We start from the raw sequence: 26,709 nt of genomic DNA, 5'->3' as shown, positions 1-26,709 counted from the left end.
AGAAACCTGACACTGGTGTGGTTGTGGTGGGCATGGCCAGGGACAGTGGCAACACTTGGTCTTCCGGCAACCTCCTGGAAGCAAAGACAGGCTGCGGGAGGGGGATGCATCCTTCACACACATACCCCGCACTCCGTTTTGGGCCTAGGACACTTCTCTGAAGCCTCCTGAGAAGTGAAAACGGGCCTAGGAAGCCTCCTTGAAGCCTCATGGGAGTGAAAGTGGGCTGTGCCCCCTCATGCCCCATTTTGGACCTAGGAAGCCTCCCTGAAGCCTCATGGGAGTGAAAGTGGGCTGTGCCCCCTCATGCCCCGTTTTGGGCCTAGGAGGCCTCCCTGAAGCCTCATGGGAGTGAAAGTGGGCTGTGCCCCCTCATGCCCCATTTTGGGCCTAGGAGGCCTCCCTGAAGCCTCATGGGAGTGAAAGTGGGCTGTGCCCCCTCATGCCCCGTTTTGGACCTAGGAAGCCTCCCTGAAGCCTCATAGGAGTGAAAGTGGACTGTGCCCCCTCATGCCCCATTTCGGGCCTAGGAAGCCTCCCTGCACTTACCTGGGAGCCGAAATGGAGCACCTGTGGACTCCTGAAAGGGGCAGGATGGGAAGGGAAGGGGTAGGCATCAATTTAATTACCAGTTCGCCCAAACCAGCTGAATCCCACCACTGATAAAGAGCCATCATTCCTTGCCACTGACTTAGTGGGTCCAACAGGCATTCCTGAGATTGTGTCCGTTAGGAGCGCATTGAGCAAGCATGCTGCTGTCTTTGAAATGGTCCACATATGTAGAAAACTAGCAGAGAGCAAGTTAGGCCAAGCTCTTAACCAGGGAGAAGAATCGGGGAACAGCCCATCACTCTCTTTTATTCTCTTCAGGAGGATATTTCGCACACAGCCTGGCCATTATGACCGACGCGGCCCACCTGTTGACCGATTTTGCTAGCATGATGATCAGCCTGTTCTCTCTCTGGATGGCGTCTCGGCAGCCTACCAAAACGATGAATTTTGGATGGTACAGAGCAGGTAATACGGACCATGAAAATGCATTAATGGCACGCTGTGTGAACCAGCACATCCCCTTAATATAATTTTGTAGAATTGCTGCCATGTCGCCGGGCATGGGGGAATTAAGACATCTCCCCCAGGCTTTCTTATATTTTATGTTTTGGTATGTATGTGTTGTATGGTTTTTAAATTGTTGGGGGTTTTTAATGTAATTTTATTATTAGATTTGTTCCATTGTTAGACTGTTTTTTATTATTGTTGTGAGCCGCCCCGAGTCTTCGGAGAGGGGCGGCATACAAATCTAATGAATTGAATTGAATTGAACAGTGAGCCCCAAACAGGGCTGAAATTCAATTTTTTTCTCTACCCGCATGAGCGCAGAAACATAATTCCAGCGGGCGACATTTCAGAACTATCGACAGTGCCGCTATCTGATGCCTGAAGGTGTTAATGGACAGGCCTAAGCCTACACCCCGTTTAGGAATCTAGGAATGACTATTATGGAAAGGTTTAAGGAGAGTGAGCCATCTTTGTGTACCTACAGATCGAGGAGTCTGTGCGCTCAGTGGATGGTCTTCTGGCTGACAGTGTGATGTTAGAGAAAGTCCTCTGGAGCCCTGTGTAGCTTTAGTGCCTTCCATCCCCTGTCCTATTGCTCTCCTATATCTCCTATACCTTTCTTCTATTCCTATATCTCTTCTTCTATTCTTTCATTGATATGTTCTATTACTATATCTTCTTTTCTATTCTTTCTTAGATATACAGTGTTCCCTCGATTTTCGCGGGTTCGAACTTCACGGAACGTCCATACCACGGTTTTTCAAAAATATTAATTAAAAAATACTTTGCGTTTTTCCCCCTATACCACGGTTTTTCCCACCCGATGACGTCATATGTCATTGCCAAACTTTCACCTGCCTTTAAAAAACATGTTTTTTAATAAACTTTAATAAATAAACATGGTGAGTAATAATCTAAATGGTTGCTAAGGGAATGGGAAATTGTAATTTAGGGGTTTAAAGTGTTAAGGGAAGGCTTGGGATACTGTTCATAGCCAAAAATAGTGTATTTACTTCCGCGTCTCGACTTCGCGGAAATTCGACTTTCGCGGGCGGTCTCGGAACGCATCCCCTGCGAAAATCGAGGGAACACTGTATTTTACAATGAGTATCTCCTCTATAACCTTCATCATGTATTTTACTATGTGTATATACCCACTAAAATACATTTTTACCTCATTGTGTATTGGACAAAATAAATAAATAAAAAATAAATAAAATTTGGCGTTCCGGCTACCAGCCGGGGTTAATGTGTTGTGTGAAGAGAACCTGTATTTTTTCTTGTGGCACCTGCTCAGCTTGCTGGGGTGGCATGTTGCCAGTCTTCAATTGACACGTTTTCTGATTACAGACAGTGACTTAGTTATTTGAGTTATTATTTGACTTCCGTTTGCCATTGTCTTTAGTTCCTTCTCTTCCCCTTGCTTGGAGCTTTCTCTACCTGATCTGTCCTCAGTGATCCAGCCAGTTCCTTACGTCTTTGCCTCTATTTTAATCACATGCACATACACACACAGTTTGCAGTGACTTACCGTATTTTTGGAGTATAAGACGCACCTTAGTTTTTGGGGAGGAAAAAGAATCTGCTTCCCAGGTATTCATCTGGCTAGCGTCCTTAGTCTGGTTCAGTTTCAGCACATTATTTTATGCCCTGGTTAGGGCTTTAAAAAAACTTTATTGAGAGAGTAACAGTGAAAGAGCTTGCAAGCCAGCAAGAGCTGGGAACATCATTAAAATTCCCTATTAGAGAGCTTAGGGGGGAAACTTGAAAAATAGACATATAGTCTAGAACCAGGATGGCGAACCTATCACCCTGTGCCAGAGGTAGTATGTGTCAAGGATTAGCTCATTGCTAGGTAATATTCCATTATGTTACCATACAAGGTAAAAGGAGCATGTTAAACAGTAAAGAATGCTGAGTCATAGGGTATAAACTGCAAGCTGATTGGGCCAGAGCATTATAAAATGCAAAGCAACTTCCTTCCTTCCTTCTTTCCTTCCTTCCTTCCCCTCTTTCCTTCTTTCCTTCCTTCCCCTCCTTCCTTCTTTCCTTCCTTCCTTCCCCTCTTTCCTTCCTTCCCTCCTTTCTTCCTTCCTTCCTTCCCCTCCTTCCTTCCTTCTTTCCTTCCTTCCTTCCCCTTTTTCCTTCCTCTCCTTCCTTCCTTCCTTCCCCTTTTTCCTTCCTTCCTTCCTTCTTTCCTTCCTTCCTTCCCCTTTTTCCTTCCTTCCCTTTTTTCTTCCTTCCTTCCTTCCCCTCCTTCCTTCCTTCTTTCCTTCCTTCCTTCCCCTTTTTCCTTCCTCTCCTTCCTTCCTTCCTTCCTTCCCCTTTTTCCTTCCTTCCTTCCCTCCTTTCTTCCTTCCCCTCCTTCCTTCTTTCCTTCCCCTTCTTCCTTCCTCTCCTTCTTTCCTTCCTTTTTTCCTTCCTTCCTTCCCCTCCTTCCTTCTTTCCTTCCCCTTCTTCCTTCCTCTCCTTCCTTCCTTCCTTCCTTCCTTCCATCCATGATAAAAAACATAGTAGTTGAAGACTCAAAGCTATCCTATACACTTTATTAATATTATTTGTTAAGCTTTGTCTTCATGTGAAAATTGAATCAATTGTGGTTTGGTTATTATAGCACAATTAGCTGCATAAAAGCTAAACCCAACCAAGATCACAATGGAAGCCATCTGCTCAAATATAGCGGAGCTGAAATGAATCAACGGCTCTGTAATGGCAGAATGAGCTGATTTGTTGAAAGGACATTTGTTGTTGTTGTTGTTGTTGTTAGTTGCAAAGTCGTGTCCAACCCATGGTGACCTCATGGACAACGTTTCTCCAGCCCTTCCTGTCCTCTACCATCCTCTAGAGTCCATTTAAGTTCATGCTCAACATCATCTTTCAGCTGTGGCGAGGAGGGCGTTTGCCCAGGTTCGCCTGGTGCACCAGTTGCGACCCTATCTGGACTGGGACTCATTGCTCACAGTCACTCATGCCCTCATCACCTCGAGCTTCGACTACTGCAACGTTCTCTACATGGGGCTACCTTTGAAGAGTGTTCGGAAACTTCAGATCGTGCAGAATGCGGCCATGGGAGCCATTGTGGGGCTTCCAAGATTCGCCCACGTTTCTTCAACACTCCGTGGCCTGCATTGGCTGCCGATCGGTTTCCAGTCACAATTCAAAGTGTTAGTCATGACCTTTAAAGCCCTACCAACATGGTATTCGTTTTATGTTTGGTATGAATGTGCTGTTTGGTTTTTTTAAGTAATGATAGGGTTTTATATGTTTTTTAACATTAGATTTGTTTTTATTACTGTTGTGAGCCACCCGAGTCTTCAAAGAGGGGCGGCATACAAATCTAATAAATATATAATAATAATGCTGAATGCTTCAGTGACTCCATCCATCCACCTCATTCTCTGTCGCCTCTTTCTTCTTATGCCCTAAATCGTCCCCAGCATTAGGCTCTTCTCCGTTGAGTCTTTCCTTCTCATTAGGTGGCCCAAGTATTTTGAGTTTCCTCTGCAGGATCTGGCCTTCTGAAGAGCCGTCAGGGTTGATCTCCTCTAGGACTGACCGGTTGGATCGCCTTGCAGCCCAAGGGACTCCCAGGAGTCTTCTCCAGCGCCAGAGTTCAAAGGCCTCCATTCTTTGCCGCTCAGTCTTCCTTATGGTCCAATTTTTTCTTTTAGAACATTTCGTTCACGAGTATTTGGCAGAGAGGCTCTCTATTAATTATACCTTGGGTGAGTGAGTCAGCCAGTGCAAACTTGGGAGTTTTCCCAACCTTTCTTTCCTAACCAAAGTTTTCTGACTTTTGCTGCAGAGATTTTGGGAGCCCTGCTGTCCGTTCTCTCAATCTGGGTGGTCACCGGCGTGCTGGTTTACCTAGCGGTGCAGAGGCTGGTTTCTGGCGACTACGAGATAGAAGGAGACGCCATGCTTATCACGTCCGGCTGTGCTGTGGCTGTAAATATCGTGTAAGTACGAAAGTTCAGATTATTTTTTGGACGACGTCCTAAAACACTGAAGAAAAAAACTCAAAAGAGTTTGCCAGCTGATGGACCTGGATCCTGGCCATACAGATAGTCATTTATTTATGATTTGATTTGATTTGATTTGATTTGATTTGATTTGATTTGTATGCCGGCCCTTTCCGTAGGCTCGGGGCGGCTCACAACACAATAAAACAGTTCATGACAAATCTAATAATTCACAATATAAAATATTTTTAAAAACCCATTATTAAACAGACATACACACAAGCATACCATACATAAATTATATAGGCCCAGGGGAGATATCTCAGTTCCCCCATGCCTGATGACAAAGGTGGGTTTTAAGGAGTTTACGAAAGGCAAAGAGGGTAGGGGCAGTTCTAATCTCTGGGGGGAGCTGGTTCCAGAGAGTTGGGGCCGCCACAGAGAAGGCTCTTCCCCTGGGGCCCGCCAACCGACATTGTTTAGTTGACGGGACCCGGAGAAGGCCCACTCTGTGGGACCTAATCGGTCGCTGGGATTCGTGCGGCAGAAGGCGGTCTCGGAGATATTCTGGTCCGATGCCATGAAGGGCTTTATAGGTCATAACCAACACTTTGAATTGTGACCGGAAATTGATCGGCAACCAATGCAGACTGCGGAGTATTGGTGTGACATGGGCATATTTAGGGAAGCCCATGACTGCTCTCACAGCTGCATTCTGCATGATCTGAAGTTTCCGAACACTCTTCAAAGGGAGCCCCATGTAGAGAGCGTTACAGTAGTCGAACCTCGAGGTGATGAGGGCATGAGTGACTGTGAACAATGAGTCCCGGTCCAGATAGGGCCGCAACTGGTGCACCAGGCGAACCTGGGCAAACGCCCCCCTCGCCACAGCTGAAAGAATTTATGACCACAATTGAGCCCGGCATTTCTATGGCTAAGCGAGACATTTGTTCAATGAGGTGTTTGCCCCATAACTTTTGTTAGCACCTGGTTAGGGCTGGAAAGAAACATTTTGAGCAAGTAAAGCAATTTTTTAAAAAATCCTACAAAGACAGGGTTTGGAAAATATTCTTTGCAGAAGGTAACAATGAAAAAGTTTGCAAGCCAGTAAAAGCTGCGAACATCATTAGCACCTGGTTAGGGCTGGAAAGAAACATTTGGAGCAAATTAGACCAATGGAAAAAGACCTGTAAAAACTTAGGGCTTGGAAAACATTCCTTGCAGCGAGTAACAATGAAAGAGCTTGCAAACTGGTAAGAGCTGGGAACATTGTTAGCACCTGGTTAGGGCTGGAAAGAAACATTTGGAATAAGTTAGACCAATGAGGAAAAAACTGCAAAGACTTAAGGCTTGGAAAACATTATTTGCAGTGAGTAACAATGAAAGAGCTTGCAAGCTGGTAAGAGCTGGGAACATTGTTAGCACCTGGTTAGGGTGGGAAAGAAACATTTGGAATAAGTTAGACCAATGGGGAAAAAACTGCAAAGACTTAAGGCTTGGAAAACATTATTTGCAGTGAGTAACAATGAAAGAGCTTGCAAGCTGGTAAGAGCTGGGAACATTGTTAGCACCTGGTTAGGGCGCGAAAGAAACATTAAAAGCAAATAGAGAATGAAAAAAACCCCTGCAAAGACTTAGGGCTTGGAAAACATTCTTCGCAGAGAGAAACAATGAAAGAGCCTGCAAACTGGTAAGAGCTGCGAACATCATTAGCTCCTGGTTAGGGCTGGAAAGAAACATTTGGAGCAAATTAGACCAAAGAAAAAAGACCTGTAAAAACTTAGGGCTTGGAAAACATTCTTTGCAGTGAGTAACAATGAAAGAGCTTGCAAGGTAAGAGCTTGGAAGATTGTTAGCAGCTAGTTAGGGCTGAAAAAATAAAAGCTGCATTCAGAGTGTAAGACGCACCCAAATTATCAGCCTCTATTAGGGAGAAAAAAGGTGTGTCTTATACTCTGAAAAATACGGTAGTTGGTTCTCTTTGACCTGTTTGGTATTTGAAAGGCTCTTGGTTCCATTCAGCTAAAATAATCGGGTCGGGGTAAAAGCATTGGCCAGAAACTCTACTGCAGGCACTTTTAGTCCACTTCGACCAAACTCCCTGTTTGTCCTGGTGGTTTTAAATCTCCTTTATTTTTGAAAGAAAAGAGGGAAGGTTGTTGTTGTTGTTGTTGTTGTTGTTGTTATTATTATTATTATTATGTCAATACAACACAGCAAACGAAATCACTATGCTGGATTTCGTATTTCATCACCAGTCGGGCGCTTCCCAAGCACCTAGGACTGTGTGATGTAGCCACGAATTATGTTTGCTGATCCCAGTAAAGCGGCCTTTTGCAATATACGGATGGAGATTTTGTCAATTCCGATGGTTTTCAAATGTCCGCTGAGATCCTTTGGCACTGCGCCCAGCGTGCCAAGGACCACTGGGACCACCTTCACGGGCTTATGCCAGAGTCGTTGCAGCTCGATTTTTAGATCTTCGTATTTCACTTATTTCTCTAGCTGCTTCTCCTCAATTCTGCTGTCTCCTGGGATTGCGATGTCGATGATCCATACTTTCTTTTTCTCCACAATCAAGATGTCTGGTGTGTTATGCTTCAAATTTGGGAAGTCGGAAGTCCCACAGTAGTTTTGCTTGCTCATTTTTGACCTCTTTTTCGGGCTTATGATCCCACCAGTTCTTTGCCACTGGTAAATGGTAGTTCCGGCACAAGTTCCAGTGGATCATCTGTGCCACAGCATCATGTCTATGCTTGTAGTCAGTCTGTGCGATCTTTTTGCAGCAGCTGAGTATGTTATTATTATTATTATTATTATTATTATTAATATTAATATTATCAATATTATTATTATTATTATTATTAATTAGATTTGTATGCTGCCCCTCTCCGAAGGTTACCACGCATGCATAGTAAAGCTTTGCCTAACACTGCTGTGTTTTTAGTGCCTGCAAAAATCATAAAGGATATGTATTGTATATTGGACAAAGAATAAATAAATAAAATAAATACATAAATAAAATAAGGTGGTTTTAACCCTGTGCATTGGTTAGAAGCCTGCATTTTCTGCAACGAAAGACAAACTGCCTGTCTCCACACAGCCCCGCCCCCACACACAAAGGGGCAGAAAGCAAGGAGGGAAAAAGCACATTAAGGGACTTGGATCAATTTCACCTCTTTGTGGTGCCAATCTGCATCTGAAATTTGGCTGCATCCCCAGCCAAAACCACAATATATTTTGTGGCATAGAATCTTTAATTATCGTAACTGGCAAAGAATTAAAAGTCCTCCCCCCCCATCACACATTTTACAGTAGGAATTTAGGGGTCGTGATTTCTGACAGTCTCAAAAGGGGTGAGCAGTGCAGTCAGGCGGTAGGGAAAGCAAGTAGGATGCTTGGCTGCATAGCTAGAGGTATAACAAGCAGGAAGAGGGAGATTGTGATCCCCTTATATAGAGCGCTGGTGAGACCACATTTGGAATACTGTGTTCAGTTCTGGAGACCTCACCTACAAAAAGATATTGACAAAATTGAACGGGTCCAAAGACGGGCTACAAGAATGGTGGAAGGTCTTAAGCATAAAACGTATCAGGAAAGACTTCATGAACTCAATCTGTAGAGTCTGGAGGACAGAAGGAAAAGGGGGGACATGATCGAAACATTTAAATATGTTAAAGGGTTAAATAAGGTCCAGGAGGGAAGTGTTTTTAATAGGAAAGTGAACCCAAGAACAAGGGGACACAATCTGAAGTTAGTTGGGGGAAAGATCAAAAGCAACATGAGAAAATATTATTTTACTGAGTAGTAGATCCTTGGAACAAACTTCCAGCAGACGTGGTTGATAAATCCACAGGAACTGAATTTAAACATGCCTGGGATAAACATATATCAATCCTAAGATAAAATACAGGAAATAGTATAAGGGCAGACTAGATGGATCATGAGGTCTTTTTCTGCCGTCAGACTTCTATGTTTCTATGTCCTAATTGGTGCTGGTCATTTTGTTAACAGGCAGGGGTGGGCAGCAGTCAGGCCAGGGTGGAACGCAGTGCACGCCCCTTACTAACCTCTTCGGAATCGGGAGAGGTCAACAATGGATAGTCTTAAGTATAAAGTTTGGGGGTTTGGTGATGATACTACAAAGTAGTGAGATCCATGCATTTACCATCCAGTTACTAAAATCATATTTCCTGCAGTCGAGTCTAGAACAGTTTACTTTGAGTTTGTATCTGTTGTGTGCTCGTGTATTGTTGTGGTTGAAGCCACAGTAATAGTTGAAGGAAGGACATTGTAGCAGATGATTTTTTGGGGGGAGGCAGTATAAAATTTTCTTTATTTTTCTCCCAACATACAACAAAAAACAACATGCAATAAAAAACACAGAATCAATGCCTGAAGTAATAATACATAATATTTCTTTTGTTACATAAAACATTCCAAAATACACTTTTTACTAAAGTAATTTGCTCTTCACTGCTAAATTAATTAAAGTTAACTACTCATCAAACATATATCCACGGAGAGGGGCAGCATACAAGTCCAAATAAATAAACAGACAAACAAACAAATAAATATCCTCTATTAAAGTGATTTTCTCTTCTCTGCTAAATTGACTAAAGTTAACTACTCATCCAACATGTATCCTCTACAAATAACGATACCATAAAATCTATTCCCTGGAGATGATTTTATGGGCTATGCTTAGGTCGGGTTTACACAACCTTACATTTTTTTTCATAATTTATTCCATATAAATTCATTCCTCTATTATTTATTTTAATCTTTATATGTTTATCTATTAATACGTTTGCCCAGGTGCACCAGTTGCGGCCCTACCTGGACCGGGAGTCACTGCTCACAGTCCCTCATGCCCTCATCACCTTGAGGTTCGACTACTGTAATGCTCTCTACTTGGGGCTACCTCTGAAGAGTGTTCGGAAACTTCAGATCGTGCAGAATGCAGCTGCGAGAGCAATCATGGGCTTCCCTAGGTATCCCCATGTTACACCAACACTCTGCAGTCTGCATTGGTTGCTGATCAGTTTCCGGTCACAATTCAAAGTGTTGGTAATGACATATAAAGCCCTTAATGGCATTGGAGAAGAGTACCTACGAGACCGCCTTATGCCGCTCGAATCCCAGCGACCGGTTAGGTCCCAAAGAATTGGCCTTCTCCAGGCCCCGTCGACAAAGCAATGCCATCTGGCGGGACCCAGGGGAAGAGCCTTCTCTGTGGTGGCCCCGGCCCTCTGGAATCACCTCCCCCCGGATATTAGGACTGCCCCCACCCTCCTTGCCTTTTGCAAATTTTTGAAAACTCATCTATGTCGCCAGGCATGGAGGATTTGATATATCCTCAGCTGCCTTGACTTTATGTATGGTATGTTTGGGTTTATTTATTTATTTATTTATTCATTTGTCCAATACACAAATACATAGGAAGAAAAATAGACATGTGATAATATAAAAGAGGGTGAAAGTGAACTTAGAGGAGAGGATATATGAAAGGAAGAGAATATATATGATAAGTGAGAGAAAGGAAAGACAATTGGACAGGGGACGAAAGGCACACCAGTGCACTTATGACTGTTTTTAATAGGGGGCTTTTAAAACTGTTTTTAACATTGGATTTGTATATGATGTTTTACTTGTTGTGAGCCACTCCGAATCCTCGGAGAGAGGCGGCATACAAAATTAATTTAATAATAATAATAATAATAATAATAATAATAATAATAGTAATAATACACTTCTAATTTAAAAGTTTCTTTTGCACAACTGGTTCTTGATTAATCTCTTTCTATAGAATGGGCATTATCTTACACCAATCAGGACACGGTCATAGCCATCACAATCACAGTCACAAGGAGGGGACACAAAATACTAGCGTGCGAGCTGCATTTATCCACGTCGTTGGAGACCTTGTGCAAAGCATTGGCGTTTTGGTGGCTGCCATCATAATCTACTTCAAGGTAAGAACTCCAACAGAAAGATGGTCATTCTTTCAATCATCGAAAGGTCCCCAACGATGTTATGGGACCACCAGGTTCTAGCTTGTATTGTAAACTTGTAATCACAAGTTTAAAGCAAGAAACGGAAGCAAACTACCATGTTTCCCCAAAAATAAGACCCTGCCTTATATTTTTTTGAACCCTGAAATAAAGATTTAAAAAATTGAGACATCTCCCCCAGGCCTATATAGTTTTATGTAGGGTATGCTTGTGTTGTATGTTCTTTTAAATAGTGGGTTTTTAGATTGTTTTATTATTGTTGTGAGCTGCCCCGAGTCTGCGGAGAGGGGCGGCATACAAATCTAATAAATAAATTAAATAAATAAATAGATAGAAGGGGGGTTTGCTTCTATTTTTCTGTGGATAAAGGAAGTACAGTGGTACCTCGGTTCTCGACCACAATTCGTTCCAGAAGTGTGGTCGAGAACCTATTTGGTCGAGTACCGAATTTATTTATCCCATAGGAAATAATGGAAATGGATTTAATTGGTTCCCAGCCCCTGTTTTCTCGCTGGGAACCAATTAAATCTATTTTCTTTATTTCCTATGGGATAAAAAATCTGAGGAGCTCTATAAGCGCTCCAAGCTGCAGGAAGGGTGGGGGCGGCTGCAATCCCGGCAGCTTCGGGGGGCTCCTTTCCTCAGTGCTTCGTCTTGTTACCTGTAGGCAGCTGCACCAACTTTCTCCTTCCTGGCGGCGGCAACGGCGGTGGCTTCCCTTCGAGTAGTAACAGCGCCGGGAACGTCACATAATGAAGGGAAGCTGCTGGAGCGGCGGCAGCTGCTGAGACGGCTCTGGCGGCTTCCCTTCATCACATGATGTTCCCGGCGCTATTGCTTCTCGAAGGGAAGCCGCCGCCGTTGCCGCCGCCGGGAAGGAGAAAGTTGGCGCAGCTGCCTACCGGTAACAAGACAAAGCACTGAGGAGAGGAGCCCCCCGAAGCTGCCGGGATTGCAGCCGCCCCCGGCGGTAACATTTCAGATAATGAACAAAATTTTCTGTGGCTGTTCGGTATCCGAATTTTTGTTCGGATACCGAAGGAAATTTTTGCTGAAAATTTTGTTCGGTATCTGAAATGTACGACAACCAAGGCATTCGAGAACCGAGGTACCACTGTATTCTTGATTTTTTTTTCACTTGGGCTTGTCTGTGTTGGCTACCTTTGCATTAAATTAGAGGCTCGTGCAGAGAGCCGGCAGAACAGGTAAGAACGGTGCCATTAGACATCAGCTGTGACTCTCTGATGAAATAAGTGCCAGGTAGATCCCAGCGGCCGATAAGGTCCCACAGAGTGGGCCTTCTCCGGGTCCCGTCGACCAAACAATGTCGTTTGGCGGGCCCCAGGGGAAGAGCCTTCTCTGTGGCGGCCCCGGCCCTCTGGAATCAACTCCCCCCAGAGATTAGAACAGCCCCCACCCTCCTTGTCTTTCGCAAATTACTCAAGACCCACCTTTGTCACCAGGCATGGAGGAGTTAGGATATTCCTTCCCCCTAGTTATGTATGGTATGTTTGTGTGTATGTTTGGTTTTTATAATAAGGGTTTTTAGTTGTTTTATTAAATTGGATTGTTACATGTTGTTTTTTATCATTGTTGTTAGCCGCCCCGAGTCTGCGGAGAGGGGCGGCATACAAATCCAATTAATAATAATAATAATAATAATAATAATAATAATAATATTAATAATAGATCCTAAAAAGGGATTCAGCCCTTCAACAAAGAGAGGACTCACAGATTATTTTCTTCTCTTTCTAGCCAGAATATAAATACGTGGATCCTATCTGCACCTTTGTGTTTTCCACCCTGGTCCTTGGAACAACATTGAACATCCTCCGAGATGTTATCCGTGTGCTGATGGAAGGTCATTTCCTAGGGCTGGGAGATGGGATTGAGAGTGCGACAGGCCTGGGGACACCAATCATCAGCCCCTGCCTATGGATGAATGTCTGTTGAATGGAAAGTATGTTGGCGGATTGGAATGACTGTTTTTGAATTAAATTGGGGACTTAGGCTGGTTGTTTGTATCTATTATTGGATTTTAGAATTGTATTGTTTTTACATTGTTAGAAAAATCTCCAGGAGACCAAGAGTATAAAAGGAAAAAAATACTTTATTAACAACAAAATGAAGAGAAAAAAATAGACCCATTTGCATACAGGGACCCGAAGAGGTCACGGGAAGGCACCTGTCTATCTCTGGGGGTGATTTGCTCATAATAGGGCAGAGCATTTATAGGTTCCTTGATGTCTTATCCACGCCTCTTCCTTATGTCCATATTTAGAGTTGTTTATCACCAATACTTTTACTTCATGTTCTCCTTGTTATCCTTTGGGGCACTTTTTGACATTTCATCCTTAATTGATATTTATCTTCTTGTTTATCTATTAAAAGTCATTTGCCCCATTTTTTGGCATCGGAAGAAACATGTTTATCTAAAAGTTTTTCTGTCCGACACTGACATCACTTTCCCCTCTCAGAGTTACCATTATAAGCCTGTTATTGAAAACAAAAGTTTCTTTTACCAAAATATGCTACAGAATTCTCTAAATTGACATATAGGTCCCTAATTTTTCTTACAAACATGTTGTAAACCGCTCTGAGTCCTCGGAGAGGAGCGGGATACAAATCCAATAAAAGGAACAAATAAATAAATTTTGAAGACTACAGGCCCAACGTTGCATTGGAAGATAGAGTAGGAGTAATAAAAGCATGACAAAACCAGAGTGGATCTTAAATGGGAATACAGTGATACCTCGTCTTACAAACGCCTCGTCATACAAACTTTTTGAGATACAAACCTGGGGTTTAAGATTTTTTTGCCTCTTCTTACAAACTATTTTCACCTTACAAACCCAAGCTGCCGCCACTGGGATGTCCCGCCTCCAGACTTCTGTTGCCAGCAAAGCACCCGTTTTTGCGCTGCTGGGATTCCCCTGAGGCTCCCCTCCATGGGAAACCCCACCTCCAGACTTCAGTGTTTTTGTGATGCTGCAGGGTAATCGCAGTAGGGGAATCCCAGCAGCGCAAAAACAGACACTTTGCTGGCAACGGAAGTCCGGAGGTGGGGTTTCCCAGCGAAGGGAGCATCAGTGAAATCGCAGCATCGCAAAAACACCGAAGTCCTCAAAATCCCACCTCCGGACCTCCGTGTTTTTGCGATGCTGCGGTTTCATTAGGCTCCCCTTGCTGGGAAACCCCACCTCTGGACTTCCATTGCTAGCGAAGCGCTCATTTTTGTGATGCTGGGATTCCCCTGCAGCATTGCAAAACCACAGAAGTCTGGAGGTGGGGTTTCCCATGGAGGGGAGCCTCAGGGGAATCCCAGCAGCGCAAAAACAGGCGCTTCGGCTGGCAAAAGGGGTGAATTTTGGGCTTGCAGGCATTAATCGCTTTTCCATTGATTCCTATGGGAAACATTGTTTCGTCTTACAAACTTTTCACCTTAAGAACCTCGTCCCGGAACCAATTAAGTTTGTAAGACAAGGTATCACTGTATTTGTAGCTCAGGGTTGATGGCTCCCTGCTGTTTTGTGAGCTTGCTTGTTTTGTTGTAGACGTTTCATTACTCAAACTAGGTTACAGCATCAGCACTGATGAAGGTATGTAGTTTGGGTAATGAAGCGTCTGAAGAAAAAAGCCAAGCTCAGAGAACATCAAGGATCCTCCAGACTGGATCTTTCCCGATCCACCCATTTGGAACAGCTTGCTAATTAGAAGAGCTGAGTTCTAGAAAGGGAAACTATCCTATTTTCGGAGTATAAGACCCACCTTCCCCCCACACACACACTAAAAAAGGTGAAAACTTGGGTGTGTCTTATACATTGTAGCTCGCCCAGCCACCCCCACCCTTTGGCTTCTGCCCCCCAGCAATTTGCCTCCTGGCAGCAAACAGCGTAGAACCTGGTTAGCATAAACGACTGATTTATCGGCCTCCCGACCATCAGTTTATTCAGGTTGCATGCAGGTGGCAATCGGTTATGGCAATCCCTGCAGCCTGAAACTATTATTATTATTATTATTATTATTATTATTATTATTATTATTATTATTTTAATTAATTGGACTTTTATGCCACCGTTCTCTGAGGACTTACAACATATAATAAAACAATGGAAAAGGTATCTATCTTTGAAAAGTGTTCGGAAACTTCAGATCGTGCAGAATGCGGCCGCGAAAGCCATCGTGGGGCTTCCCAGATTCGCCCACGTTTCTACAACACTCCGTAGCCTGCACTGGCTGCCGATCAGTTTCCGGTCACAATTCAAAGTGTAGGTAATGACCTTTAAAGCCCTACATGGCAGTGGACCAGAATACCTCCGGAACCGCCTTCTACTGCACGAATCCCAGCGGCCGATAAGGTCCCACAGAGTTGGCCTTCTCCGAGTCCCGTCGACCAAACAATGTTGTTTGGCGGGCTCCGGGGCAAGAGCCTTCTCTGTGGCGGGCACGGCCCTCTGGAATCAACTCCCCCCAGAGATTAGAACGGCCCCCACCCTCCTTGTCTTTCGTAAATTACTCAAGACCCACCTATATCGCCAGGCATTAAGGAACTGAGACAGCTCCCCCAGGCTTTTATATTTTATGTTTTTGGTATGTATGTGTTGCATGGATTTTTAATTGTTGGGGTTTTATATATTGTTCTCTTTTAATATTAGATTTGTTGCAATGTTATATTGTCTTTGATTATTGTTGTGAGCCGACCTGAGTCTTCGGAGAGGGGCGGCATACAAATCTAATTAATAATAATAATAATAACAATAATAATAATAATTATTATTATCATCATCATCATCACGGAAAGACCCTTGCAGATTTTTGTTTATCAATCAAAAGTACAGTGGTACCTCTACTTAAGAACTACGGTGCGTCTTATACTTCGGAAAAAATATGGTATTATTAAGTTGAAAACTTCAAAAAGAAATTGAAAAGCCATCCCACCCATGTAAATTGCAAGGATGTTATTTTAATGTGACAAGGCTGTTAGCACACCCCAGGAATTCATGTTCAGACACGGCTATGCCCAATTTACAGTACAACTTAAGATTGCAATTTGAGCCTAAATTTTTTGTTGCTAAGCAACCCATACTATTACATGAATTTCGTCCCTTTTTTATGACTTTCCTTTACGACATTTAATTGAGTGAATCACTGCGGTTATTCAGTTAGGGAAGACGGCTGATAAAAGATCACACGGCCCTCAGACACTGCAACTGTCATAAATATGAATTGGTTGCCAAGCATCTGAAATTTATTTTTCAGAAAAAAGTTTTTTATATTTTTCCCCCCACCAATCACATATGCAGTAGAAAATACCATCAATTGAATTGGGTATTCATAATCTGTCCAGTGCTACCTCCTGTACGTTTGACATCTAGATAAAGAATAATTATTCAAATTTCTTATATGCATTTAAAAAGCTATTAACTAATTTGGTTTCTTTTAGCTGCTTCTTTTCTTATTTATTTATTTATTGGATTTGTATGCCGCCCCTCTCCGGAGACTCAGAGAGGCTAACAGCAATAATAAAACAGTGTACAATAGTATTCTAATACTAAAAACGAATAAAAACCCATTAATATAAAAACCAGACATACATACATACATACATACATACCATGCATAAAATTGTAAAGGCCTAGGGGGAAGGAGGATCTCAATTCCCCCATGCCTGATGGCAGAGGTGGGTTTTAAGTAGCTTACGAAAGGCAAGGAGGGTGAGGGCAATTCTAATCTTTGGGGGGAGTTGGTTCCAGAGGGCCGGGGCTGCCACAGAGAAGGCTCTTCCCCTGGGGCCCGCCAACCAACATTGTTTAATTGACGGGACCTGGAGAAGGCCAACTCTGTGGGACCTAATCGGTTGCTGGGATTTGTGCAGCAGAAGGCGGTCTCGGAGATATTCTGGTCCGATGCCATGAAGGGCTTTATAGGTCATAACCAACACTTTGAATTGTGACCGGAAATTGATCGGCAACCAATGCAGACTGCGGAGTGTTGGTGTAATATGGGCATATCTAGGTAAGCCCATGAGTGCTCTCGCAGCTGCATTCTGCACGATCTGAAGTTTCCGAACACTTTTCAAAGGTAGCCCCATGTAGAGAGCGTTACAGTAGTCGAACCTCGAGGTAATGAGGGCATGAGTGACTGTGAGCAGTGACTCCCGGTCCAAATAGGGTCACAACTGGTGCACTAGGTGAACCTGGGCAAACGTCCCCCTCGCCACAGCTGAAAGATGTTTCTCTAATGTAAGCTGTAGATTGAGGAGGATGCCCAAGTTGCGGACCCTCTCCGAGGGGCTCAATAATTCCCCCTCCAGGGTGATGGACGGATAGATGGGATTGTCCTTGGGAGGCAAAACCCACAGCCACCCCGTCTTATCAGGGTTGAGTTTGAGTCTATTGACACCCATCCAGGCCCCAACAGCCTCCAGACACCGGCACATCACTTCCCCTGCTTCGTTGATTGGACATTTCTTATATGCATTTAAAAAGCTATTAACTAATTCGGTTTCTTTTAGCTGCTTCTTTTCTTATTACACCTGATCATTTAGGCCGCCGTTCTTCAATCTCCTCAATATATCCTTAATGTCAACTTAATACATATTTCTTACTTTTATTGTCATCGCCCTTTAAAAAAGAAAAGAAAGAAACCAGAATTCCCAATCATAACGACTAAGCCTTAAATTTTATCTGTTACAGGGATCTAACATATATCAATTCAAAAGGGGAGAAAAAATCCAAATAATTTATCCTAAATGTCCCAATTAGCCCGATTAATAATAATTCCTTTTAGTAAGTAGATAAATAAAAAATAAAAAAAAATAAAAAAAGAAGAAGGGAAGAAAAAGAAAAGAAAAAAAATTAAAAAGAGGAAAAAGAAGAAAAAACATCTGAATTTTGATCACATGATCTTGGGGGCGGGGGATGTTGCAAAAGTCATTAAATGTGAAAAACGGTCATAAGTCACAGTTTTCAGTGCCATGGTCACTTTGAACAGTCACTAAATGAACTGTTGTTAATCAAGGATTACCTGTGTATAATCCACCTATGAAACAGCATGTAAAGTTATAATATACTGTAATTTTTAATGCCACACTGTGGGCGTGGCTTATTTTGTGGGTGTGGCTTGATGGGCATGTGGCCTGGTAGGAGTGGCTTGCCGTCCATGTGACCAGGTGGGAGTGGCTTGACAATCATGTGACCAGGGTGGCTTAAAGGTCATGTGACTGGGTGGGAGTGGCTTACCGGCCAAGATAAATTTTCAAATAGATGCTTGGACTGTTTTTCAGTGGATTAAGTCACATCATTTGAATAGCCACAAAAAGGACAAATGATGATAAACAGCATTATTTGTGGAGGAGAACAGGGACATTTTAAGTTTTTGTACTGAACCCACAAGTTCAGTATGTTTCTGCAACACTCCGCGGCCTGCACTGGCTGCCGATCGGTTTCGGGTCACAATTCAAAGTGTTGGTAATGACCTTTAAAGCCCTTCATGACATTGGACCAGAATACCTCCGGGACTGCCTTCTACCCCACAAATCCCAGTAGCCGATAAGGTCCCACAGAGTTGGCCTTCTCCGGGTCCCGTCGACCAAACAATGTCGTTTGGCGGGCCCCAGGGGAAGAGGCTTCTCTGTGGCGGCCCAGCTCTCTGGAATCAACTCCCCCCGGAGATTAGAATGGCCCCCACCCTCCTTGTCTTTCGCCAATTACTCAAGACCCACCTATATCACCAGGCATGGGGGAACTAAGACATCTCCCCCAGGCTTTCTTATATTTTATGTTTGGTATTTATGTGTTGTATGGTTTTTAATTGTTGGGGTTTTTTAATGTAATTTTATTGTTAGATTTGTTTCATTATTATTCTGTTTTTTATTGCTGTTGTGAGCCACCCCGAGTCTTCAGAGAGGGGCGGCATACAAATCTAATTAATAATAATAATAATAATAATAATAATAATAATAATAATAATAAAAAATTAGGAAAGCAGCTCAATTTTTTTTAATTGCTATAAAGGTTCAGTTCTAGATAATGATTAAAATGATTGAAGCGTTTGTGGGTGAAAACGTGCAATTTATTCATTCATTCATTCATTCATTCATTCATTAATTTATTAGATTTGTATGCCGCCCCTTTCCGTAGACTCGGGGCAGCTCACAACACAATAAAAACAGTTCATGACAAATCTAATAATTTACAATTTAAAATATTTTTTTAAAAACCCATTATTAAGCAGACATACATCCAAGCATACCATACATAAATTGTATAGGCCCGGGGGAGATATCTCAGTTCCCCCATCCCTGACGACAAAGGTGGGTTTTAAGGAGTTTATGAAAGGCAAGGAGGGTGGGGGCAGTTCTAATCTCTAGGGGGGGCTGGTTCCAGAGAGTCGGGGCCGCCACAGAGAAGGCTCTTCCCCTGGGCCCCGCCAACCGACATTGTTTAATTATTTCCTACTTTAAAAGTAATTAAGGATCGTACTAAGGTGCTAGAGAAGGAAGGACAATTAAAAAACTATTAGGTATTCAATAAATAGTGCAATAAACTCACTGCCCCCCACTTCATCTCCTCCTGTGGAGGCAGCCGCCCATCACTGGTTATAATATACTGTACTTTAGCCTCTCTATTTAAAAGTCACTTTGAAGGAAAAAAATGCCTGATATAAATTGCTAACTCAGCTGAGGGAGGTCGTGTCCACCTTCTGCTTCAGATGGCAAGATTCAACTTTTGGAGAACATAAGATTAAATTCACGCCCGAAACAGCTGCCGAGAGCTTCGTCATTTAAGCCTACAGGATAGATAGGAAGTTCCAGGTGGGAGAGGGATGTAGAAATCGCCAAATCCTTTTTGCATTCTCTTGTTTTGACTCCTTTCTTCCGTTTCCTCCTCCGTGTCTTGCAGGGACTCCAAAGAGCATAGACTTCAACGACGTGAAGACCATTCTACTCTCCATAAGTGGAGTGAAAGCCATTCATAGCCTCCACATCTGGGCTCTAACAGTGTCACAGCCCGTGCTGTCAGTCCACATAGCAATTAGTAAGTCGTGCAATTGTGAGTCAGGTGCACCATTCTGGAACAAGGATAAAACAGCCAGACACTCGGCGTAGCTATGGGTCAGTGTTTCTCAGCTCTAGGAACTTGGGAAAATGTGCGGACTTCAACTCCTAAAATTCCTCTAGCCAGCATGCTATACTGCAGGCCACTGAAGCTGACTGTAGATCTGAAGGTCAGCGGTTCAAATCTCATCACCGGCTCAAGGTTGACTCAGCCTTCCATCCTTCCGAGGTGGGTCAAATGAGGACCCGGATTGTGGGGGCAATAGCCTAGCTCTGTTAAAAAAAAAAGTGCTATTGCTAACATGTTGTAAGCCGCCCTGAGTCTAAGGAGAAGACCGGCATAAAAATCTAATGAATGAATGAATGAATGAATGAATGAATGAATGAATGCTAAACTCCACATCTCTTCAACTTTATTTTGTTTTATTTATTTATTTATTTATTTATTTATTTATTTATTAGTTTTGTATGCCGCCCCTCTCCTTAGACTCAGGGCGGCTTTATTTTATTTATTTATTTATTTATTTATTTATTTATTTATTAGATTTGTATGCCGCCCCTCTCCATAGACTCGGGGCGGCTTTATTTTATTTAATTTATTTATTTATTTATTTCATTCAATTTTTATGCCGCCCGTCTCCTTAAACTCAGGGCGGACTACAATATATTAGCAATAGCACTTTTTAACAGCCTATGGCCCCCACAATCCGGGTCCTCATTTGACCCACCTCGGAAGGATGGAAGGCTGAGTCAACCTTGAGCCGGTGGTGAGATTTGAACCACTGACCTACAGACCTACAGTCAGCTTCAGTGGCCTGCAGTACAGCACTCTACCTGCTGCGCCACCCCGGCACAGCAGGTAGCTGTTGAGTTATTGAGTCATGCCCACTTTGATGACCTTCTGTGCCTGCACAGTAAGCAAAATTTTGCACGCGCGAAAGAGATTTTTTGCATGCGCGGAAGCCAAAAATATTGCCAGAACCTCTCGCGCCCATCCCATTATGAGATTTGGCTTCCTGCACGTGCTCAGGAGCAATATCTCACTCAGGCCCGTGCATGCGTACGCAGCTCCTGCGCACCGGTAGCGGCAGAAGAAGCAGCCCCTGCCTGCATAAGACCTAAATTTGACCAAATAATTTTTGAAGCACACCCAGACTAAATTAGAAGCATCATTTTTCCCATTCTTGAGTGCTGGCTTTTAAAAGAGGGTGGGGATTTCAGTGTCCCCCCCCCATCTCCAATACAGTGATACCTCGTCTTACAAACGCCTCGTCATACACACTTTTTGAGATACAAACCCGGGGTTTAAGATTTTTTTGCCTCTTCTTACAAACTATTTTCACCTTACAAACCTGCCGCCGCCGCTAGGATGCCCCGCCTCTGGACTTCCGTTGCCAGCGAAGCACTGCTGGGATTCCCCTGAGGCTCCCCTCCATGGGAAACCCCATCTCCGGACTTCCGTGTTTTTGTGATGCTGCAGGGGAATCCCAGCAGCGCCAAAACGGGCGCTTCACTGGCAACGGAAGTCCAGAGGTGGGGTTTCCCAGTGAGGGGAACCTCAGTGAAATCGCAGCATCACAAAAACACAGAGGTCCGGAGGTGGGGTTTCGAGGACTTTGGTGTTTTTGTGATGCTGCGATTTCATTGATGCTCCCTTCGCTGGGAAACCCCACCTCCGGACTTCTATTGCCAGCGAAGCGCTCGTTTTTTCACTGTTGGGATTCCCCTGAGGCTCCCCTCCATGGGAAACCCCATCTCCGGACTTCCTTGTTTTTGTGATGCTGCAGGGGAATCCCAGCAGGGGAATCCCAGCAGCGCCAAAACGGGCGCTTCACTGGCAACGGAAGTCCAGAGGTGGGGTTTCCCAGTGAGGGGAACCTCAGTGAAATCGCAGCATCACAAAAACACAGAGGTCCGGAGGTGGGGTTTCGAGGACTTTGGTGTTTTTGTGATGCTGCGATTTCATTGATGCTCCCTTCGCTGGGAAACCCCACCTCCGGATTTCTGTTGCCAGCGAAGCGCTCGTTTTTACGATGTTGGGATTCCCCTGCAGCATCACAAGAACACGGAAGTCCAGAGGTGGGGTTTCCCATGGAGGGGAACCTCAGGGGAATCCCAGCAGCGCAAAAACGGGTGCTTCAGCTGGCAAAGGGGTGAGTTTTGGGCTTGCACGCATTAATTGCTTTTCTATTGATTCCTATGGGAAACGTTTTTTCGTCTTACAAACTTTTCACCTTAAGAACCTCGTCCCGGAACCAATTAAGTTTGTAAGACAAGGCATCACTGTACTGGTCCTTTAGTTTTTGTCCTTTCTGTCCCAGACGAAGGTGCTGATGCCCAGACCGTCTTGAAAGAAGCCAGCTGCCAACTGCAAAAAGCCTTTGATTTCCACACCACAACAATCCAGATAGAAAACTATTCGGAGGACATGAAGGATTGCGAAAAATGCCAGAGCCCCACAGACTGATCTGCTGTCGGCAAGTAAGATGAATGTCCAGCCATGATAAAGCTGCTACCTCAAAAGTATCCGAAGTGAAGCCTGATTTACTGACTCCTGGTGGCTAAACTCTTCTTCTGGAATCATCTGATTAGAAGTGCAAGTCTTACGTTTGTTTGAAATGAAGCCGAAAACATTATTTTCCTTCCTTCCTTCCTTCCATCTCTCTCTCTCTCTCTCTTTCCATTATCTATCTATCTATCTATCTCTATCTTCAGTCTGTTTTTCTGTCTGCCTCTCTATCCATCATCTATCTGTTGATCAATCGATCTCTCTCTCTCTCTCTCTCTCTCTCTATCTATCTATCTATCTATTTATCTTTCATCCGTCTGTCTGTCTATCCATCATCTATCTATCTATCTATCTATCTATTTATCTATCTTCAGTCTGTTTGTCTGTCTGCCTCTCTATCCATCATCTATCTGTTGATCAATCGATATCTATCTATCTATCTATCTATCTATCTATCTATCTATTTATCTATCATCCGTCTGTCTGTCTATCCATCATCTATCTATCTATCTCTATCTATCTATCTCTCTTTCTCTATCTATCTCTCTCTCTCTATCTATCATCTATCTATCTATCTTCCGTCTGCCTCTCTATCCATCATCTATCTATCTATCTATCTTCCGTCTGTCTGTCTGTTTGCCTCTCTATCCATCATCTATCTATCTATCTTCCGTCTGTCTGTCTGTTTTCCTCTCTATCCATCATCTATCTATCTGTTGATCAATCTATCTATCCATCATCTATCTATCTAATCTATCTATCTATCTATCTATCTATCTATCCTATCTACCTACCTGTTCTGCTGGGCTCTCTGATAGGAGCCTCCCGAAAATTCAAGGGTACAAATTTCAGACACACACACACACGTTTGAAAATTCAAAACAATGTTCTTTATCACAAAATTCAAAATAAACTGAGCACTCTTTTTGTATTGCAAAGAGCACTCATCCCAAAACAACCGGGTAGTCTGTACAATTTCCCTTAAGCAGTCATTAAGTACTTAGCTAGCAGCTGTGAAGAAACTTCACACTCCTTCTTCTTCCAACGAAGTGAAACACACACAACACACACGTTGCTCTGCTTTGTTTTCCAAGGCGTGAAAAAGCAACAAAGTCCAGACAACACAGGATTCCTGACGAACTCCGATCAGATATTCTTCCACAACGGCCAAACCCACATGCTGCTATTTATAGCAGCAGCCCTAATTACTGGAGCCCCACCCAAACGCAGGTGGCCTCCCTTATTTCCTGTAATATGTTCTTACTTTGTCTCTTCTACGCATAATTCTGTGCTTGCGTGGGTTCAAAACATCTGAATCAATGGAAGATAAGGGAGATTGACTGCCTGGGCTGTGTGCCAAGCCCTCCTCTTCCAAGTCACTCCCACCTTCTTCTTCATGGTCCATCTAGTCTGCCCTTATACTATTTTCTGTATTTTATCTTAGGATGGATATATGTTCATCCCAGGCATGTTTAAACACAGCAACTGAATTTAAACATGCCTGGGATGAACATATATCCATCCTAAGATAAAATACAGAAAATAGTATAAGGGCAGACTAGATGGACCATGAGGTCTTTTTCTGCCGTCAGACTTCTATGTTTCTATGTTTCATCCGAGGAAACTAAACTCTGATCTGATTCTATCGGCAATAACACAGGCCTGTGACATGTTGAATTTTCCCCTGCATCCACCTCCCCATTCCTCGGGGCAGGAGCTGGGCCAGAGCCAACAACAACACTACCTAGTGGTATCTATCATCTTCCTTCCTTCCTTCCTTCCTTCCTTCCTTCCTTCCTTCCTATTTTATAATAACAAAATGGCAGGAATTTTCTGTCTTATTTATTTATGCAGTTGTGGTGTCTGCTTTCTGCATCGTTCCATATAAGACTTCTTAGAGCACCTCTCAAGTTTTAATTTCTCCCAATAAGCACAACTATTTATATTCAACATTTTTAGAGGTCTCATTGGCGTTCTAGAACCGGAACAATGCTATGCTAGGATCATTTTAAAATTTAGATGCCCACAAATACACCACCTGTCTGTATTATCTTAGCTTTGTCCATCCCTTTGTGATTTTAGGATAAATGCATTTGGTTTAAAGAGTTGCAGATGAATGCTGAATCGTACATTATCTGAATGCTTCCTTCTCTCACAAGCCTATTTGATACTAACCCAGGAACTATAGCAGTTAATTTTGTACATGGTTTTTATTGGAACTTTTGAAAAAGAAGAAAAAAGGAAAGAAAAGAAAGCAAAGAGAGAAAGCAAAATGTTCAAGAAAACACAGTTAAGAAAAATAAAGAGAAAAGATACAAGGAAGTGGTTTCCAATTCTCTTCGTAGCAGGTACTATAAATATATTTCAGCCTTTCTCTCTAAATATATTTAAATAATGCTCTGCATTCTATAATCTCCCCTGCCTAATCATCAAAGTCATAAATCACACGTTCAGTTCTTTTATTTTTATATTAAAAAATCCATAACAGGTTTCCAATCACCGGGAAATGTAAATAGTGTCTTTTCTCTAATAAAACAAGTTAATTTGTCTCTCTTAGCAGTTTTGTCAAATATCACCAAACATTCATCCATGTTCAATAGTGTGGAATATTTCTTTCAGTGTGCATATTATGGTCTCAACTCAATAATCATATATTGCAACAATTCAGCTCTTGAAATATTGAACATGCAAGAGAATTGTGGGAGCTAACATTTAAAAAGAAATGTAAAAGCTCTGGACATTTGTAGGCGATTTGGTGTTAATTTAAAAAGATCCACTAGAGCAGTAGTTCCCAACCTTTCTAATGCCGCGACCCCTTAATACAGTTCCTCATGTTGGGGTGAACCCCAACCATAAGTCTAGTGCCAATTCTCCCAACAGAACTTCATTTTCTTTGATAATAATCTCTCAGTTGTTGCTGCCTATGCATCGCTCTCCGCATGCGTGGCTGTATCATTAACTCTTGTTCTGAATCCAAGGAGGAGCTAGATAATTGATCTCCTTCTGAGCTGTCTGCCACACTCTCCTCCTCCCTGTCACTCATGTCTTCTTGGTCAGAGGAGCCTTCACCAACAGATACCACCGGGGGCAAAACAGGCCTGCAGCATGTGGATGTCTCCCCCACATCCACAGTCCTTGGGGCAGGAGCTGGGCCAGAGCTAGCCACAACACACCATGGGAAATTTGTCTTTTCTAAAGGTCTTAGGCGACACCTGTGATCCCCGTCATAAGTCGGGGACTACCTGTATAGAGGGCTGAAGATATTTTTCACTGAAGAGTAAACTACTGTTTTATACAAATGTGTCTTCATTCGTTTATCTGATTCATTAAATTGCCACAGTAGATTCTGAAATCTAATCTAGTCCTCCTGAGTTACTCTGCTTATGTATATCCGGACAAAAATATAATCAGGCATGTTGGAAATGCAAAAAAGAGCAGGGCGTACCCTCTTTCATTTATGGTGGATGTGTCCCGAAGCGAAAAAATATTGAAGGAAAATTTACTAATGGTTACAGGAAATGACCAACACTGTAATTGAATTCACGCCTGAACTTTTTTATAAAAAGTATTCTAAAAAAAAAACCCACCCCAAAAACATTAAATACTTAATGTTACACATAGGGACAGCGGCCAGAATTGTTTACGTGCAATGATGGAAAGATCCTTAGATGCCCTTGGAGAAGGAGGTTATTAAAAGAAATTAGAATTGCACAGAAATGGATGAGCTAACGATGGAGCTGAACGCCCAAAAAGACTCCGACGATTATAATACTTGGACCAAATGTTATAAATGGATACAAAAAAGAAAGACAAAAAATCAGTAGGGAATTGTTATGGTAAAAAGAAAAGAATATAAAGAATAATTGTGTATAAAATGTATAACCGTGTAATGTATTATTATGAATGTAAATACAGTGGTACCTCTACTTAAGAACACCTCTACTTAAGAATTTTTCTATATAAGTACCTCTTCTTAAGAACCATTTTCTACTTAACACCCCAAGCCCAGAAAAATTTCCCAGGAAATTTGAGAGCGGCACGAAGGCTCAGCCAGTTTCCTGCCATTTCCCCTTTAATCCCGGCCATCTCGGACTTTTCTGGGCTGCC

General features: G+C 42.9%; 1 protein-coding gene across 1 annotated transcript in view; it reads left to right on the top strand.

Moving 5' to 3' along the window:
- LOC139155599 (proton-coupled zinc antiporter SLC30A2-like) overlaps positions 1-22,560 on the top strand; it is a 35,791-nt gene extending 13,231 nt beyond the window's left edge. The window contains exons 3-8 of the mRNA XM_070730799.1: positions 871-1,017; positions 4,865-5,018; positions 10,831-10,996; positions 12,791-12,896; positions 19,939-20,073; positions 22,415-22,560. Coding sequence (XP_070586900.1) covers positions 871-1,017; positions 4,865-5,018; positions 10,831-10,996; positions 12,791-12,896; positions 19,939-20,073; positions 22,415-22,560 — 854 coding nt within the window. The remainder of the gene's footprint in view (positions 1-870; positions 1,018-4,864; positions 5,019-10,830; positions 10,997-12,790; positions 12,897-19,938; positions 20,074-22,414) is intronic.
- The last annotated feature ends 4,149 nt before the right edge of the window (positions 22,561-26,709 follow it).

The sequence above is a fragment of the Erythrolamprus reginae genome, unplaced genomic scaffold, assembly GCF_031021105.1.
Source record: "Erythrolamprus reginae isolate rEryReg1 unplaced genomic scaffold, rEryReg1.hap1 H_31, whole genome shotgun sequence".
NCBI classification, from domain to species: Eukaryota; Metazoa; Chordata; class Lepidosauria; order Squamata; family Dipsadidae; genus Erythrolamprus; species Erythrolamprus reginae.
The sequence above is the reverse complement of the archived record's forward strand: the minus strand, read 5'-3'. Positions and strand labels throughout refer to the sequence as shown.